We start from the raw sequence: 18,247 nt of genomic DNA on the forward strand, positions 1-18,247 counted from the left end.
TTTCAGGTCCTCAGTCAAGTATTGCATCTTCCGTGACTGATTCTCGATCATTCTCACTAATTCACCCTTTTCATTGGCAGACTCCTCTTTCATACCTGAAAGTTGGTTTTCTACATCAAGCAGGTTTTCCTTCACTTTCTTGTTATCTGAAATAAGTGTCCCAGTTTTTGAACACAGTAACTTCCAGTAGTTTAGAATCATCATGATCAACGGCTTACTACAATACAGTCATCACCACATTATTGTCTCTACTAGCCAGTCATTACCCAGAATAAAATCTACCCCTTCAATAGTAGATTTTGGAATAATGCCCACTTTAAAAATTATGCTGATGAAGTTGCTTCTTAAATTGACTTCACACAGAGAAACAGATTCATAAATTCCGTTAATACTCTTTATTAATACTTTTTCCTTCATAAAAACTGTCCGCATCACAAATTGTATCATCAGCCACCATCAGTGACTGATCTGCTCCAGTGTTTCTCAAAACTTTAATTTATTTACTTATTTTGTTGGAGGAGTAAGGGAACACTTCTCCATTCAGAACAAAACATCCAAAACCTCTAATAACCTCACTTCTTTCACCAGAAATCAAAGATGTCTCTACATGATCTTGAACCATATTCCCCTTTCGTAGGTTCTGAGGGAACACATTTCACCTGTACCAATGCTACAGTTATAACAACCATTTCCTTTTTTGAATCTGTACATATCTGTAAAGGTATAGTTGGAATGAAGGGAGTCGTGTATTACATACAGTTCATCTTTTCTTCTTTAATGAACGTTTTATTCTTTTGTTAAAAGTTCCAGCAGCTGACTCCTGTGACTCTGTTCAGTTGCTGCCTTCCACGTATCTTAAGTAAAAAATAAAAGTTAGGATCTATCAAGCTGGCTTCCACCCTGGGGATCTGATTTGTTCAACGCCTGGGTTTGTAACAGTTGAAGTAGGCAGCCTTAATGATAGCACGGAAATGTGTTCAGAAACTCATCTCGGCGTTAAATGTGATACAAAGAGGTTAGAAACCAGTTAATCAGAGAATCACAAAATACGTTCTGTGTCTGTGCTGGTTCTATCCAAGAGCTGGTCCCAATTCCTTGGCTCTTCCCTGTCGCCTTACATTTTTGTCATGTACTTATCCAATTCCCAAGACTGAAGGAGAGGGACTATAGCAACACATCTTATTTTTAGAGTGAGGTTGGACTTCTGCAAAGAAAGGATTGTCAATTTCGTAGATGGTGATCAAAAAATGGAGGAATTCTTGAGTAAATATTTTGCATTGGTCTTTATTACGGAGAAGAATGCGAATTATTAAGTCGTTGGGAGTGAAATGAGCGAAGTGGTGGATAAAAGGAACCTTTTAGGAAAGGCAGTTGAGCCAAAGTGTGTAAAAGCTCCTTGGCCTGACAGGATGCATCCAAGGATCCTGAGATGAGGGAGAAAATTGGAAGACCCTAGAAATTAAGGCGAGAAATTTGAACCTGATTGTCTTCAGGGACACTGACGCAGTCAGATCGGCTGCCTGTTTAACATCCTGTCTCCACTGAAGAGTAAAAACAAATGGCTTGTAGACTGGGCAATACAGCTTAAATGACCAGGTCTGGGAAAAGGTCTTTTGTTGGTTCAGTGAAGGTACGAATCTATGTCTTGTAGAGGAGAATATCTGCAGTAGGTCTTGGCGCTGAATATTCGATGAACTGGCCTTCCTCTAGACTTCCAGCCTGTCTAGCTGCTACTTAGCCGGTCAGATGTCCTGGCCTCTTAGGGAACTGAACCCACTGATTTCAGATAATACAGGGTTGGTATGGAACGTAGTACCAACAGTAGGCCATTCAGCCCTTTGAGGCAGTTTTGCCATTTACTTGATCTTGGCTGATATGTATCTCAATTCTATTTACCTGCCTTTGGTCCATATTTTTAAGTATCTTTATGTAACAGAAAGACTCAAAAATGTAAGTTGACCAGTATCCACAACCATTTTGTGGAATGTTTTCCAGATTTCCATTGACCATTGTGTGGAAGAAGTGCCTCCTGATTTTATTGCGTAACGGCCTAACTCTAGTTTTAGGACTCTGCCCCTTTTGCTCCGGATATCCCACTGGAAGAAATGGTTCCTCCTTATCTAACCGATTGAATCTCTCCAGGTTTTAAAATATTAGATACCTGCTGAGGTCCGTTTGATGATAACAAGATGGAAAATTCTGTTTGTTTTCCCAGGAATGCTTGAAATTGATGAGCTGATGATGGAGAGGATCATTGAGGAGCTGGAAAGTCAGTGCCAGGAGAACATGAACCTGGCAATCGAGACGGAAGAGGGTCTTGGCATTGAATATGATGAGGATGTGGTGTGTGATGTGTGCCGCTCCCCAGAGGGAGAGGACGGTAATGAGATGGTTTTCTGTGATAAATGCAACATCTGCGTTCACCAGGTAAACAGTCATTCTTTGTTCATTGCCTCAGTAATCCATGAGTGCTTATGTTTTTACTTATTCATTTGTGGGACATGGGCGTCACTGGCTGGCCAGCATTTATTACCCATCCCTAGTTGCTCTTGGAGGGCAGTTGCGAGTCACCCACATTGCTGTGGCTCTGGACTCACATGTAGGCCAGATCGGATAAGGATGGCAGATTTCCTTCCCTAAAGGACATTAGTGAACCAGTTGGGTCTTTACGACAATCGAGTGTGGTTTCATTGCCATCAGTAGATTATTAATTCCAGATTCTTTTTAATATTGAATTCAAATTCCACCATCTGCCGTGGCGGGATCCGAACCCAGGTCCCCAGAACATTAGCTGAGTTTCTGGATTAATAGTCTAGCGATAATACCACTAGGTCGTCACGTCCCTAATGTATGAAATTCAGTTTACTGTGATTGAAACCCTGAGTGCACCAACAGCAGATATGGGAAAAGGGAATGCTGTTCTGAAATTGGGGCAGAATTTATGGATCTTTACTTTGTATCCAACCCATGTTGCATCTGACATGAGAAAGCATGATGATGCATGATACACAGCCAGGATGATAGTCCAGAAAGCTACTCAGCCCATCAAGCCTGTCCTTTCAACTTGCTATATATGATTAGCACTCCATGGACTCCACCATACCTGTTTGATCTCCTGGTAAACATAATTAGTAAAAAGTTCTATAGAGTTTCTCCCTGCATCAAACAATACTTTTAAATATCTGGCTAACCTTAAGTCCTACATTCGACATCTTTGGTGTCAAGCTTTGTGGGTTTTACGCTCCCCAATTCCTTGAGTTTAGAATCGTTGTCTGCTGTGGTAAATGAACCTTCAATCTCCTTTCAGCCAGGTTATAGTTTTACCTGCCTGATTTTCTGGGAAAAGGTAATAAGACCCAGGATTCAAACAAATAAATCTTACCACTGCACTGGGTCTTACAGGAATGTATCATGTGCCACCAACATGATATTTAACTTTGCTAGATAGATGAATATGAACTCTAGCTCTGTGTACCTCAGGCTGTGTGTTAATTAGACAAATCTACCTACAGGTACTTGAATAGTAAATACTCTGTACCCAAAGTCTATTTACAGTAATTACAAATCACTAATTTCCTCAAAGTTCCCAAACAGCAGTTACTTCCCGATACTAGCACTCGCCTTGAAACTAACCTACGGCACAGTTCCTTCCCATTACCACAGGCCTTCCCAGAGTCTAAACTGAGTTCAGATTGCTATCTAGTTTCAATAGAACCCAGATAAAATTCCCGATTTATCTGATGATCTGCTGGAACAAAAGGATTTTAAAACTCTATTTCTCATAACTACATTAGTCAGCCGTTCGCCGGACTCGAAATGCTGTTTGCCTAACAAATACAGCTGGTAAATAAATCTATACTGCAAACAGCGCCACAAGATCGAAGTGAATAGAATGACTCAACCATTTCATCTGTTTCAAATATGTTGAATGAGCGGGTGACCCAGTGGTTAGCGTTGCCGCCTCACAGTTCCAGGGACCCGGGTTCGATTCCCGGCTTGAGAACGGGCAGAGTCTACACCTTCTCCCCGTGTCTGCGTGAGTTTCTTCCGGGTGCTCCAGTTTCCTCCCGCAGTCTAAAAGACGTGCTGGTTAGGCGCATTGGCCATGCTAAATTCTCCCCGAACAGAAGCCAGATTGTGGCGACTAGAGGATTTTCACAGTAACTTCATTACAGTGTTACTGTAAGCCTACTTAAGCAGTTTAACGGCTGCGGAAAAGCACTTTGAGGGGGATATGCACACTGAGGTAATATGGGCTGCAGTTAGAAACAGGAAAGGAGCGGTCACGTTGCTAGGAGTTTACTATAGGCCCCCAAATAGTAATAGAGATGTGGAGGAAGAAATTGCTAAGCAGATTATGGATACGTGTGGGGGTCACAGGGTAGTTGTCATGGGGGACTTTAACTTTCCAAATATTGATTGGAACCTTTGTAGGTCAAATAGTTTGGATGGGGCACTTTTTGTGCAGTGTGTGCAGGAGGGTTTCCTGACACAATATGTGGATAGGCCGACAAGGGGTGAGGCCACATTGGATTTGGTACTGGGAAATGAACCGGGCCAAGTGTTAGATTTGGTTGTGGGAGAGAACTTTGGAGATAGTGACCACAATTCGGTGTCTTTTGTTATTGCAATGGAGAGGGATAGGGCCGGACGGCAGGGCAAGGCTTACAATTGGGGGAGAGGTAATTATGATGCGATTAGGCAAGAATTAGGGGGCATAAGATGGGAACAGAAACTGTCAGGGAAAGGCACTGATGAAAAGTGGAACTTTTTCAAGGAACAAATACTGGGTGTCCTTGATAGGTATGTCCCTGTCAGGCAGGGAGGAAATGGCCGAGTGAGGGAACCGTGGTTCACAAAAGAGGTGGAATGTCTTGTGAAAAGGAAGAGAGAAGCTTATGTAGGGATGAGGAAACAAGGTTCAGATGGCTCGATTGAGGGTTACAAGTTAGCAAGGAATGAGCTGAAAAAGGGGCTGAGGAGAGCTAGGAGAGGACATGAGAAGTCCTTGGCGGGTCGGATCAAGGAAAACCCCAAGGCTTTTTACTCTTATGTGAGGAATAAAAGAATGACCAGGGTGAGGTTAGGGCCGGTCAAGGACAGTGGTGGGAACTTGTGTATGGAATCAGTAGAGATAGGCGAGGTGATGAATGAATACTTTTCTTCAGTGTTCACCAAGGAGAGGGGCCATGTTTTTCAGGAAGAGAAGGTGTTACAGGCTAATAGGCTGGAGGAAATAGATGTTCGGAGGGAGGATGTATTGGCAGTTTTGAATAAACTGAAGGTCGATAAGTCCCCTGGGCCTGATGAAATGTATCCTAGGATTCTTTGGGAGGCGAGGGATGAGATTGCAGAGCCTTTGGCTTTGATCTTTGGGTCCTCGCTGTCCACGGGGATGGTGCCAGAGGACTGGAGAGTGGCAAATGTTGTTCCTCTGTTTAAGAAAGGGAATAGAAATGACCCTGGTAATTATAGACCGGTTAGTCTGACTTCGGTGGTTGGTAAATTGATGGAAAAGGTCCTGAGGGATGGGATTTACGACCATTTAGAAAGATGCGGATTAATCCGGGATAGTCAGCACGGATTTGTGAAGGGCAAATCGTGCCTCACAAATTTGATAGAATTTTTTGAGGAGGTAACTAGGTGTGTTGATGAAGGTAGGGCGGTTGATGTCATATACATGGATTTTAGTAAGGCGTTTGATAAGGTCCCCCATGGTCGGCTTATGATGAAAGTAAGGAGGTGTGGGATAGAGGGAAAGTTGGCCGATTGGATAGGTAACTGGCTATCTGATCGAAGACAGAGGGTGGTGGTGGATGGAAAATTTTCGGACTGGAGGCAGGTTGCTAGCGGAGTGCCGCAGGGATCGGTGCTTGGTCCTCTGCTCTTTGTGATTTTTATTAATGACTTAGAGGAGGGGGCTGAAGGGTGGATCAGTAAATTTGCTGATGACACCAAGATTGGTGGAGTAGTGGATGAGGTGGAGGGGTGTTGTCGGCTGCAAAGAGACATAGATAGGATGCAAAGCTGGGCTGAAAAATGGCAAATGGAGTTTAACCCTGATAAATGTGAGGTGATTCATTTTGGTAGGACTAATTTAAATGTGGATTACAGGGTCAAAGGTAGGGTTCTGAAGACTGTGGAGGAACAGAGAGATCTTGGGGTCCATATCCACAGATCTCTAAAGGTTGCCACTCAAGTGGATAGAGCTGTGAAGAAGGCATATAGTGTGTTAGCTTTTATTAACAGGGGGTTGGAGTTTAAGAGCCGTGGGGTTATGCTGCAACTGTAGAGGACCTTGGTGAGACCGCATTTGGAATATTGCGTGCAGTTCTGGTCACCTCACTATAAGAAGGATGTGGAAGCGCTGGAAAGAGTGCAGAGGAGATTTACCAGGATGCTGCCTGGTTTGGAGTGTCGGTCTTATGAGGAAAGGTTGAGGGAGCTGGGGCTGTTCTCTCTGGAGCGGAGGAGATTGAGGGGAGACTTAATAGAGGTTTATAAAATGATGAAGGGGATAGATCGAGTGAACGTTCAAAGACTATTTCCTCGGGTGGATGGAGCTATTATGAGGGGGCATAACTATAGGGTTCATGGTGGGAGATATAGGAAGGATATCAGAGGTAGGTTCTTCACGCAGAGAGTGGTTGGGGTGTGGAATGGACTGCCTGCAGTGATAGTGGAGTCAGACACTTTAGGAACATTTAAGCGGTTATTGGATAGGCACATGGAGCACACCAGGATGGTAGGGAGTGGGATAGCTTGATCTTGGTTTCAGATGAAGGTCGGCACAACATCGTGGGCCGAAGGGCCTGTTCTGTGCTGTAATGTTCTATGTTCTATGTACTTGTGACACTAATAAATAAACCAAACACTGTCACAGATCTCTGACCATGAAAAGTGGCAGCATTAGATTTCTGCATGACACCCGGTCCTGGGATGTTTATTTTCTTCAGTTTTCAGCAGCCTCCGTCCATTTGTTTGGAACTCCCTCCTTAACACTCTCCGCCCCTCAATCTCTATCTCTCCACCCTTAAGAATCTCTTCTAACCCCCATCACTTTGACCAAGATCTTAAATTTTAACCTACTCTAATCTAATAAAAAGATATTGGCCACTCCTTACTAATCTCTCCCTTTGTCGCTGACTTTACATTAAAGGTGTCGTATGAATGTAAATTGCTTTTAGATGGAGTTAATATTAATGAATTAATGATAGTAACATACTGTGATCAGCGAGAAAGAACTCAATAAATGATCCACCAAGCATGTGATTGGTAATGTTTGGCATCTTTCAAATAACCTCTGCTTTGCCCTGGAAGTCATGATGTGGAGATGCCGGCATTAGACTGGGGTAAACACAGTAAGGAGTCTAACAACACCAGGTTAAAGTCCAACAGGTTTATTTGGTAGCAAAAGCCACTAGCTTTCAGAGCGCTGCTCCTTCGTCAGGTACCTGACGAAGGAGCAGCGCTCCGAAAGCTAGTGGCTTTTGCTACCAAATAAACCTGTTGGACTTTAACCTGGTGTTGTGAGACTTCTTACTGTGTTTGCCCTGGAAGCTCGGGCATTACTACGTTTCAGGCGCGTGTACTTTCCGGATTTATGCCCACAGCTTTGCTATTAGGCATATGCTTTAACTTTAAACCCTGTGATTTAATCCTATAAACTGTGATTACCAACTGTCTGCACACAGAGATCGTGGTTTTTGTAAATCTCTCAAACATCAGGGCCAGAATGTATTGGCACGCGTTTGGTAATTCTTAAAGTAGCTGTCTGCTTCTTGCGATGTCAGTCAGCTATCTTGAATTTCCACAGAGCTTCTTCAGATTCCTCAGCGTAGTTTGGACAGAAGGTCAGAGCTCCAGAGAGATGGTGGCGGCCATTGTAAAATTAGAGCAGAAATATTTAGACGTGATAAATAATTGTTTGTCTTAACTGTAACTGTTGTCCATTTCCAGTAAAGAATCATTTTTAACTGAGAGCCGTAGTGTATGAGAAGAAAATTCCTGTTTTACACATTTCATTTAAATATTGATTCCAACGTTGGCTAAGGTGGCTAATTGAATGCTGACTTGATGATGACAGTTTGGCTCTCTCAGGCTTCCCATAGAGAAGAGTTTATTCGCTTGTGTTCTCGAAGGAGACATTTGACCGTTTGCTGTTTTGAAATCACAACAGGCTTGTTACGGAATTCTGAAGGTGCCCCTTGGCAGCTGGTTGTGTCGGACGTGTGCTCTGGGTGTTCAGCCAAAGTGTTTGTTGTGTCCCAAGAGAGGAGGTGCACTGAAGCCAACACGCAGTGGCACCAAGTGGGTCCATGTTAGCTGTGCCTTATGGATACCTGAAGTAAGTCACCTACCTGTACGGAGATTCATAGAATCGTAGAATCAAACAGTGCTGAGGAGGCCCTTCGGCCCATCGAATCTACACTGACATGCGAGAAACATCTGAACTTCCATGTAATCTCATCTATCAGCTTTTGGTCCATAGCCCTGAATGTTATGATGTGCCAAGTGCTCATCCAGGTACTTTTTAAAGGATGTGAAGCAACCCGCCTCTACCACCCTCCCAGGCAGTGCGTTCCGGACCGTTACCACCCTGGGTAAAACCGTTTTTCCTCACATCCCCTCTAAACCGCCTGCTGCTCACCTTGAACCTAAGTCCCCTTGTGACTGACCCTTCAACTAAGGGGAACAGCTGCTCCTTAGCACTCTGTCCATGCCCCTCATACACCTCGATCAGGTCGCGCGCACCCCCCTCTCTTCATAACTTAAATGGTCCATCCCAGGCAGCATCCTGGTGCGTCTCCTCTGCACCCCCTCCAGTGCAATCACAACATTAACAACAAGGGTCTCAGCAAACTGCCATGATCTCACTTTGAGAGAAGTGGGTGCCACTACTTTTCCTGTTGACCAAGCAGAATAAATTCACGGGTTAAATACTTTATTGGTACAAAGCTGGTTAGATGATTTGACTTTGTCATGAATGGTGTGACTATGCTACAGTTGGCTAGAATCAAAATTTAGAGGTTAGCAAACTTACATAAAAGAAAGCATTTGTAACCTGGGGAATTTTTTTTTTACAAGACTTTGTTATTTGGATGATAACTCCTCTCACAAGAATCAAATAATATAATGGATTCGATGTAGCTCTCTCACCTCTGGAATCTGATCAAATCTTTTCTCTCAGTTGGCTGCAAGTGTCTCATTTGAAATGAATGTGGACAGTCTCAGTCCTCTTTCCCCATGAGAACGGGGTGACAGAATTGTCCTTAATTTGGTGCCAAACTAACAATCTAATTTGCAGACCTTAAAAATGGCTAGTGTTGGTGCATTATGGCAGACTCTTCTAAGGTTAATTGTCAGGAGAGAGTAGCGGAAACCTTTCTCTGAATTTGTCCTGTCAGCACATTATCACTGGGCACCTGCAATTATTATGGATTATTTTTATTTGCAGTAGCTTCCCTTGCCTCGATAAACATGGAAGTGAATTGAAAAAGAAAAGGACAAAGTTAATATACAACTCTGATCTTGCATTGAAACACAAGGGGCTCTTACTCATTTTGTTTAAAATAGGCAATGCCAGGAAGAGGTCTAACTTCTTTACATTCTGTCGTTGCAGTTTCTCGATCTGTGAGTAAGGACAATCACATATTCACATGCATGCAGTAGACAGTGCTTTTCCACAAAGCATTACTCCACATTTGTTTAAACTTTCTTGCTGGAACTATGTTCTGCTGATTCTAATTGCAACATAATTGTTCTATAATTGAATGATCAGGAGAGCAGTTGGCTCCTGTACATTGGCTAGAAAGATGACCCAAATGAGCTGGGTGAACTTGTGCCTTTTCCTACTATGCGGCTGTTGCATCTCGGTAATGGGAAACCTTCTAGAAATGATAATTGGGGGAAAACATTAATAGTCACTTGGGCAAATGCAGGTTAATTAAGCAAAGCCAATGTAAATTTGTGTTTTAGCTAACACGCTTGAGTTTTTTGATGAGGTAACTGAGGGTAGATGAAGGTAATGCTGTTGATGTGGTGTACATAAACTCGCAAAAGATATTTGATAAAGTGCCACACAACAAACCTATGAGCAAAGTTGGAGCTCATGTAGTAAAAGGGACAATATGGATGTGAAAATGGTTGAGTTACAGGAAACAAAACAGTGGTTAATGTTTTTCGAATTGGAGGAAGGTTTATAGTGCAGTTGCCCAGGGGTCGGTGTTAGGACCCTCTGCTCTTCCTGATATGTACAAATGACCTCCATGAACCACAGATGTGCAATTTAGAACCTGCCCCCATTCCTAAAAATGGTGGGGTTCAGGACAGGACTTCCAGATGTATGCCTCTGCCACCATTTTCACTCAGACAGGGGCCCTCTCCATTTGGCCTTGGTTTCACAAAGCTGAAGTTGGAGTTAAGGAATGAACTTGGGGTCATAGAGGGAGCATCTGCCTGTTCTGGGATTACTGCCTTGGGAAATAAAGAAATATTATTCTCTATTAACTGATACTCTACGTGATCTGGTGATGCTTCGCCCTAGCGTTGGTAGGAAACTTATTCCAGTTCCCAGCAAGAGTTTCATGCTTCACTTTGATGCAGTGTTTCCCACCAAAATTAGTGTTTGCTTCATTAAACAATTACTCGCCACTGTTTTAGATAATAGAAATAGAGTCACAGAGGTTTACAGCATGGAAACAGGCCCTTTGGCCCAACTTGTCCATACCACCCTTTTTTTTAACCACTAAGCTAGTCCCAATTGCCCACATTTGGCCCATATCCCCCTATACCCATCTTACCCATGTAACTGTCTAAATGCTTTTTAAAAGACAAAATTGTACCCGCCTCTACTACTACCTCTGGCAGCTTGTTCCAAACACTCACCGCCCTCTGTGTGAAAAAGAATTGCCCCTCTGGACCCTTTTATATCTCTCCCCTCTCACTTTAAACCTATGCCTTTTAGTTTTAGACTCCCCTATGTTTGGAAAAAGATGTTGACTATCTAGCTGACCTATGCCCCTCATTATTTAATAGACCTCTATAAGATCACCCCTAATCTCCTACGCTCTAGGGAAAAAAGTCCCAGTCCATCCAGTCTCTTATAACTCTTATAGTCCCGGTAGCATCCTGATAAATCTTTTCTGCACCCTTTCTAGTTTAATAGTATCCTTTCTATAGGGTGACCGGAACAGTATTCCAAGGGTGGCCTTACTAATGTCCTGTACAACTTCAACAAGACGTCTCAACCGCTGTATTTGATGTTCTGACCAGTGAAACCAAGCATGCCGAATGCTTTCTTCACCAACCTGTCCACCTGTGATTCCACTTGCAAGCAACTATGAACCTGTATCTCTAGATCTCTTTGTTCAATAGCTCTACTATAGTCTATTCTAACTCTAACTCTATTAAGTCCATTATTAAATCTATACAAATCAAACACACAATAACTAAAACCTGAATGTGATGGAAATATGCCACATGTCAATTGCATTCGAAATATTCAGTGTCCTGCCTCTGCATTTCCAGTTTGACTGTTTTGATTTCTGAGTTGTGTGCGCTTTATTTTGTTTCTTGTAAAAATGTGTTCCTCTTTGTTCGCAGGGCGATAGCTTTAGGAGCCAAGACAGATCTGGATTTCTTTTTTAAATTCCCTTTCCCTTCATACCCTATTACGAAAAACCAGACATCAATTAGCTCACAGCGAGCTCGAGTCCTTTCAGTGCCTATTTTATGAGTCAGGTTACCAAACCTTGAGAGCAAATTGCAGTCACCCTTCCAGTTGAGGAATAGAGTAAGGTAGAAAATAAATTATATAATAAATGTACAATATTGAACCGTCAAAGTATAGGGCCACCAACTGGTGTTCATTTCCCAATTCTGACCACTTAGCAGTCCGCAGTATCTGCCTGAATCAAACGAGTGCCGCAGCACCCAGCCCAGTGTGATATGGGCAGAGGCTGAGGAAAGATTTGTGCCAATTGCCCTTATGATGGCAGGATGTGGTGACCTGACAAGATCTAGGTCCATGAATGGACAAAGGCAAGGTAAAAAATACTCCATGGTCCGTCGAACTAAGATTTACTGTGTTTCAATATTTTTAGGTAAGTATAGGTTGCCCTGAGAAGATGGAACCCATTACAAAGGTGTCACACATTCCCGCTAGCAGATGGGCTCTGGCTTGTAGCCTTTGCAGTGAACGGACTGGGACGTGCATTCAGGTTAGTATGAACGTGCCTAGTTTCCAGTCATGTTCCATGACTACAATGAAAGTGCAATGCAGTTTGTTCTGGTAGGAGATGGAGAGGTGATTAAAGTGCCAGATTATGCTTTTTTGCATTAATTAACTCCCTGCTTCCGAGCCCAGCCTGAACCTTCATTTTGACTGATCGTAGACAGGAGAATTTACACCTTTGTGGAAACTTGTAGAATGTAACTGTCTTGGGCTCCCCTGGAGGTGACAGTTCATTAACTGACTCGTACAGACAATGAATGATCCAAGTTTGATTCCCACCCCTCCCGCTGTACAGACTGTACTAAATTAGCTGAGCTTAATCACGCAATGGCCGGAGCTTTGCAGGTTAGGGGTAAGGAAGAGGAAAATTGAGCTGATTTCCCACTACTAATCTCCACTGAACAACTCTTCCTGGAAGCTGCATTAACTTTGGGCGAGATTCTCCCACGTTCCCGCTGTTGGGTTCAGTGGCAGGCAAGGGGTGGGGGATCCAAAAATCGGGTTTAGCTTCGGCGTGCTATTCCGCAGGATATTCCGCTGGTGCCCGCCATGGCAAATTGGGAAAACCGACCAGAGGCCAGCGTCAGACTCATTTACATCCTGCTAATGGGACGCAGATGAAGACACCCACCCACTCTGCAGCACCCAGCAGGAAAACACACCGGAGCGAAACATGTCTGGAACAATGTGGCGAACATATGTTGGGATTCACCTTAACCATGCCTGGCGCTGGCTCTGGAGTTCACGGTGGAGGCTGCCAGCGACCCCGAACCCCAGAGCACTACCACAGTAGGTGGGGGGGGAAGCATCTGCTGGTGGACCTTCCAGATTCAGTGCCCTGGAGGGGGTCCATGTTCCAGCCTCAGAATGTTCCTGGAGATCCACCTTCGTTCTCAGGAAATCCACCTTTTTTCAACAGTGGGTCAGTGATGTTGGACACCTTTTCAATATGGCGTCGAGATAGGATGACGGACTCCTCGCCATCAGGCCTGCCCCGCCACGGAATAGGGCACAGAACACCCCGTTGCATAATTAAGGAGGTCGGGGCTGGAGCGTTTAGCGTGTTTTCCTGTCAGCCTTCACGACGGGAGACACTCCACTTTCCTGCCACCGCCACGGGACTTAGTCCCCCGAATAAGGGAGAATTCCGCACTTAAAGCGAAGATATAATCAGGCTTACATGTGATGCCATGTGTGGGTGAACAGTCCCTGTCTAGGCCTGTACATGAAGAATGGTCACTTTGGCAAGGTACCCAAAATTAACCAATACCCGTAGAGCTGTAACCTATTGTACGGCCAGGTAAAAGGTGAAGGAAGAAAATTGTCAGGAAAAAAAATGGAGGGATAAAGGCCTAAGTGCCTTAAAGTAAGTTCCAATTTAAAACTTGTGTTCAGTAATACTGTGAATGTTTTTGAATATTCTCATGTTAAGAAATGTCCTATTCTTGTTAATCATAATTGTTTTGGGTACGTCTCTTTTTTTATTTTTACATTGAATTTGCAGCACAGAAACAGATTGATTCTAATGTTTATGTTCCTCATGAGTTTCTGTCCACCATACATTGTTTTAAAGTTCAAAGTTTTCACTTATTAGTGTCACAAGTAGACTTACATTAACACTGCAATGAGGTTACTGTGAAAATCCCCTAGTCGCCAGACTCTGGCGCTTGTTCGGGTACACTGAGGGAGATTTTAGCATGGCCAATGCACCTAACCAATACGTCTATTGGACTGTGGGAGGAAACCAGAACACCCGGAGGAAACCCATGCAGACACGGGGAGAAAGTGCAGACTCCAAGCCGGGAATCGTACCCAGGTCGCTGGCGCTGTGTGGCAGCAGCGCTAACCACTGTGCCACCGTGTGTGTTGCCCCATCCATTAATTCCTCCCTCATATATTCATCAACCTTTCCCTTAATGGACCTGTACTTACCGCCTCCACCACTACATGTGGTAGTGAATTCCACATTCTGACCACTTTTCCCCTCTGCCTTGACACTGGCAATCCTCTGCTCTCTTACCACAGTGAGCTGTACCTCGGGGTTGAACCGGGGTGGCGAGACTGCCAAAATTCTCTTGTCTCTGCTCCATCAGCAGAAGTGCAGTGGAGCAGGACTTGCGTCAGAAGAAAAGGGTGCAGATCCTCAGGCTGATATCATTAGCAAGATTAGAGGGACTAGGCTGGGGAAGAACCTGCCTCGATTGCTTGAAGAGGCTTTTGTCACTTCATCAAATTAGCAAACCATCAGTTATCAAAACTGTTTGCTCTAGATATCTTTAAATGTCACTTAGGCAGCAGGATGGCACAGTGGTTAGCACTGCTACCCCACAGCGCCAGGAACCCGGGTTCGATTCCCCTCTTGGGCCACTGTCTGCAAGTTCTCGTGTCTGCGTGGGTTTCCTCCGGGTGCTCTGGTTTTCCCCCACAGTCCGAAAGACGTGCTGGTTAGGTGCATCGGCCATGCTAAATTCTCCCTCAGTGTACCCGAACAGGCGCCTGAGTGTGGCGACTAGGGGATTTTCACAGTAACTTCATTGCAGTGTTAATGTAAGCCTACTCGTGACACTAATAAATGATAAACTTTCCAAAGGGTGCAATAGTTCAGTGTGCAAATCCCACAGAGATTTGAAGGTGGAATTTTCCCGGAAGTTGGCAAAGGCCAATAGCAGGTGGGAAAAGCAGTATCAGCGGCTTCTTCAACCACATAGCCCCACACTTAGAAAAACACCAGCAAGGGACAGGTCCCATGACGTATCGCTGGCAGGGCAGCCTCTGATTCACCCGCCAGCAGCTTAGTCCCACCAGGATTGGGGCATCGGCTTTGAGGCCATTCCCCAGCGTTAAGGCGTTCACCCTGGAAACACCCCCCCCCCCCCGCCCCCATTACTAACGGTGGGAGGGGACAATCGCTTCTCAAATTCACCTCAATTTAAAACCCGATTTGTCTGTTCTCACAAGACTTTCCACTCCCGCCGCTGTACCTGCCTGACACAATCAGGAGTGAAAAATCCCAGCCTGGGTTCCAATCCTCACAGGTTGCAGGTTAGTACACATTTAGCATGCGTGCCCCACGGTGTAGCTATACCGCCAATGTGAGGGCCTCGCCAGGAAAATGGAGATCCTTGGTGGATTGGAGGGAAAAACCATTGCAAGTTTGTAAACCATAAACTGAGTAAAATGTTGCGGGTAATCTTGTTCACTTTTAGATCTGCTTATTAGGAGCAGCATTACGTTGATTATCTTTGCTCTCCCTTTCAGTGCTCAATGGCTTCCTGTATAACAGCATTCCATGTGACGTGTGCGTTTGACCGCAACTTGGAAATGAGGACTATTCTTGCCGAGAATGATGAAGTTAAGTTCAAGTCCTACTGCCTGGATCACAGCAGCAATCCCACCAACTCCTGCACCAAACGGGATGAGGCCATGAGCAAACTGAACGAGGCACGGCAGCTTGCCATGGCAACTGATGGGATGCCGGAGGTCAACCAGACTGAGCGTGACCTGGAGAAGGCGAGCCTAAGGAAGCAGAAGCTGCAACAACTCGAGGAGGAGTTCTATGAACTGGTAAAGCCCTCCGACGTGGCCGAGCAGCTGCAGATGTCCGATGTTTTGGTGGATTTTTTCTACCAGTACTGGAGACTCAAGAGGAAGTCGAATTTCAATAAGCCTCTCCTGGCTCCCAAAACGGATGAAGTGGACAATCTGGCCCAGCAGGAGCAGGACATCTTATACCGACGACTGCGGCTCTTCACACACCTGCGGCAAGATTTGGAGAGGGTGGGTATGAGCTTTGAAGTTAATTACACCTCACGCAGACCACTGTGGAACCAGCCGTCTTTTGTTTCTTTATCAAACCTTGCATTAACAACCATCATAATCTTTCATGTGTTGGGAGGTCCAATAGTTGGTGTTGCCTTCTACTGCCAACATAAAACATAAGAACTAAGAGCAGGAGTAGGCCATCTGGCCCCTCAAGCCTGCTCCACCATTCATTAAGATCATGGCTGATCTTTTCGTGGACTCAGCTCCACTTACCCGCCTGCTCACCATCACCCTTAATTCCTTTACTGTTCAAAAGTTTATCTACCCTTGCCTTAAAAACATTCAATGAGGTAGCCTCAACTGCTTCACTGGGCAGGGAATTCCACAGATTCACAAACCTTTGTGTGAAGAAGTTCCTCCTCAACTCAGTCCTAAATCTGCTCCCCCTTATTTTGAGGCTATGCCCCCTAGTTCTAGTTTCACCTGTCAGTGGAAAACTTCCCTGCTTCTATCTTATCTATTCCCTACATAATCTTATATGTTTCTATAAGATCTCCCCTCATTCTTCTGAATTCCAATGAGTATAGCCCCACTCTACTCAGCCTCTCCTCATAAGCCAACCCTCTCAACCCCGAAATCAATCTAGTGAATCTCCTCTGCACCCCCTCCAGTGCCAGTATACCCTTTCTCTCAAGTAAGGAGACCAAAACTGTACACAGTACTCCAGGTGTGGCCTCACCAGCACCTTATACAGCTGCAACATAACCTCGCTGTTTTTAAACTCCATCCCTCTAGCAATGAAGGACAAAATTCCATTTGCCTTCTTAATTACCTGCTGCACCTGCAAACCCAACTCCTTGTGATTCATGCACAAGGACACCCAGGTCCCTCTGCACAGCAGCATGCTGCAATGTTTTACCATTTAAGTAATAGTCCATTTTGCTGTTATTCCGACCAAAATGGATGACATCACATTTACAAAACAAACTGACCCTCTCCCATAAACCAGAATAGAAAATAAAAACTAACAATCAGTGATTGATTGCAACGCTGTGGGTACACACAGGATTGTGACAGACAATTGCATTCAGTAATCTAAACGAAATGGTGGTTCAGGTTAGCTTACTCCTTTGTTGTCTGCCTAGCCGAGGCTGAAAGCTGGAATTGGTGAAGTGATCCCCTATTATGCTATTTCATTGTTAATATTTTAAAATAATCTCCTGCGGCTCCTAGCTCTCCAAAAGAAGAGGTTTTCTCATTTCAGCTGCCAGTAGCCCCCTGAAAGCAGTAGCCCCACAGGGTGGAAATAATCTCAATGTCTTGCTGTTGAAGATGCATCGTGTACCTAATGAAATCATTGCATCCTGAATTAAAAGTGTTTCTGCCTCTTGTAGCTGTGAGTCAGCCCTATTCCCACCGCAGTGGGTTCAACTTCCACTGAACTTTGGGATCTTATGAGGATCTGGCAGAGGGCCAGTTCTGGCGAGGAAATTGACATGAGATTCTCCAGCTGCACTGGCCAGTTTTCTCTCCAGATCTTGTCACTTTAGCTGCTAAAAAAAAAAGAGTGGGCATGGTTTGCGCTATCGCTGGAGAGGTAGGGATTCTCCGAGCCGGGAGCCAGCTCCACTGAGAAAGGGCTTATGGATAACTGGAAAAAGAACGAGTCCCACCACCCCGGCCCCTCGATCATTTCCGGCCCTCCCAATCATTGCAGGCATCAGCCCCATCTCCCCCCTCCCATACTCCCCCCAACAGCAGCATTGCAACCCCGCCCCCCACCACCACCACCACCACCGAACACCTCCATTGCTCACAGTGTTCGCTCCACCCCATCCCCGCCACAAATAGATGAGTGTCCGCAAGTGAGGCTCCCCCTAGGGCCCACTTCTGGCACTGCTCTCCGGCACAGGTTGGCACTGCCAGGTTGACGGTTGCAGGGTGCACTGCCTGGCCATGTCTCCCTCCCCTAGGGGCCATAGTGACCTTTGCGCCCCATCCTGCACCTTCTTTATCAGCCAGCCGATTTCTTCAGACCCTGCTGTAAGTGTAGTGTCAGCAGCCCCATTTACACAAGCAAGAGGGGTTTCCAACATTCTCCTGACAAAGCCTCAGCTGCAGAACAGGAGAAGCTCCGAGAAAATGCTCCGTCTGTGGCTGGCTACACAGGATTGTGAAAGCGTGTCTAGCAGACTGAAGAATATATTGTGTAAAAATTGCTTTATATCAGCGTGTTAGTGAACTAAGCAT

General features: G+C 44.9%; 1 protein-coding gene across 10 annotated transcripts in view; it reads left to right on the forward strand.

The window, feature by feature from the left end:
- jade2 (jade family PHD finger 2) overlaps window positions 1-18,247 on the forward strand; it is a 171,314-nt gene that overhangs the window by 98,076 nt on the left and 54,991 nt on the right. For all 10 annotated transcript variants that reach the window (XM_078230855.1, XM_078230861.1, XM_078230854.1 and 7 more), the window contains 4 exons: window positions 2,216-2,427; window positions 8,180-8,347; window positions 12,105-12,221; window positions 15,494-16,012. In XM_078230855.1, coding sequence (XP_078086981.1) covers window positions 2,216-2,427; window positions 8,180-8,347; window positions 12,105-12,221; window positions 15,494-16,012 — 1,016 coding nt within the window. The remainder of the gene's footprint in view (window positions 1-2,215; window positions 2,428-8,179; window positions 8,348-12,104; window positions 12,222-15,493; window positions 16,013-18,247) is intronic.

Source organism: Mustelus asterias, chromosome 16 (genome assembly GCF_964213995.1).
Source record: "Mustelus asterias chromosome 16, sMusAst1.hap1.1, whole genome shotgun sequence".
Lineage (NCBI taxonomy): Eukaryota > Metazoa > Chordata > Chondrichthyes > Carcharhiniformes > Triakidae > Mustelus > Mustelus asterias.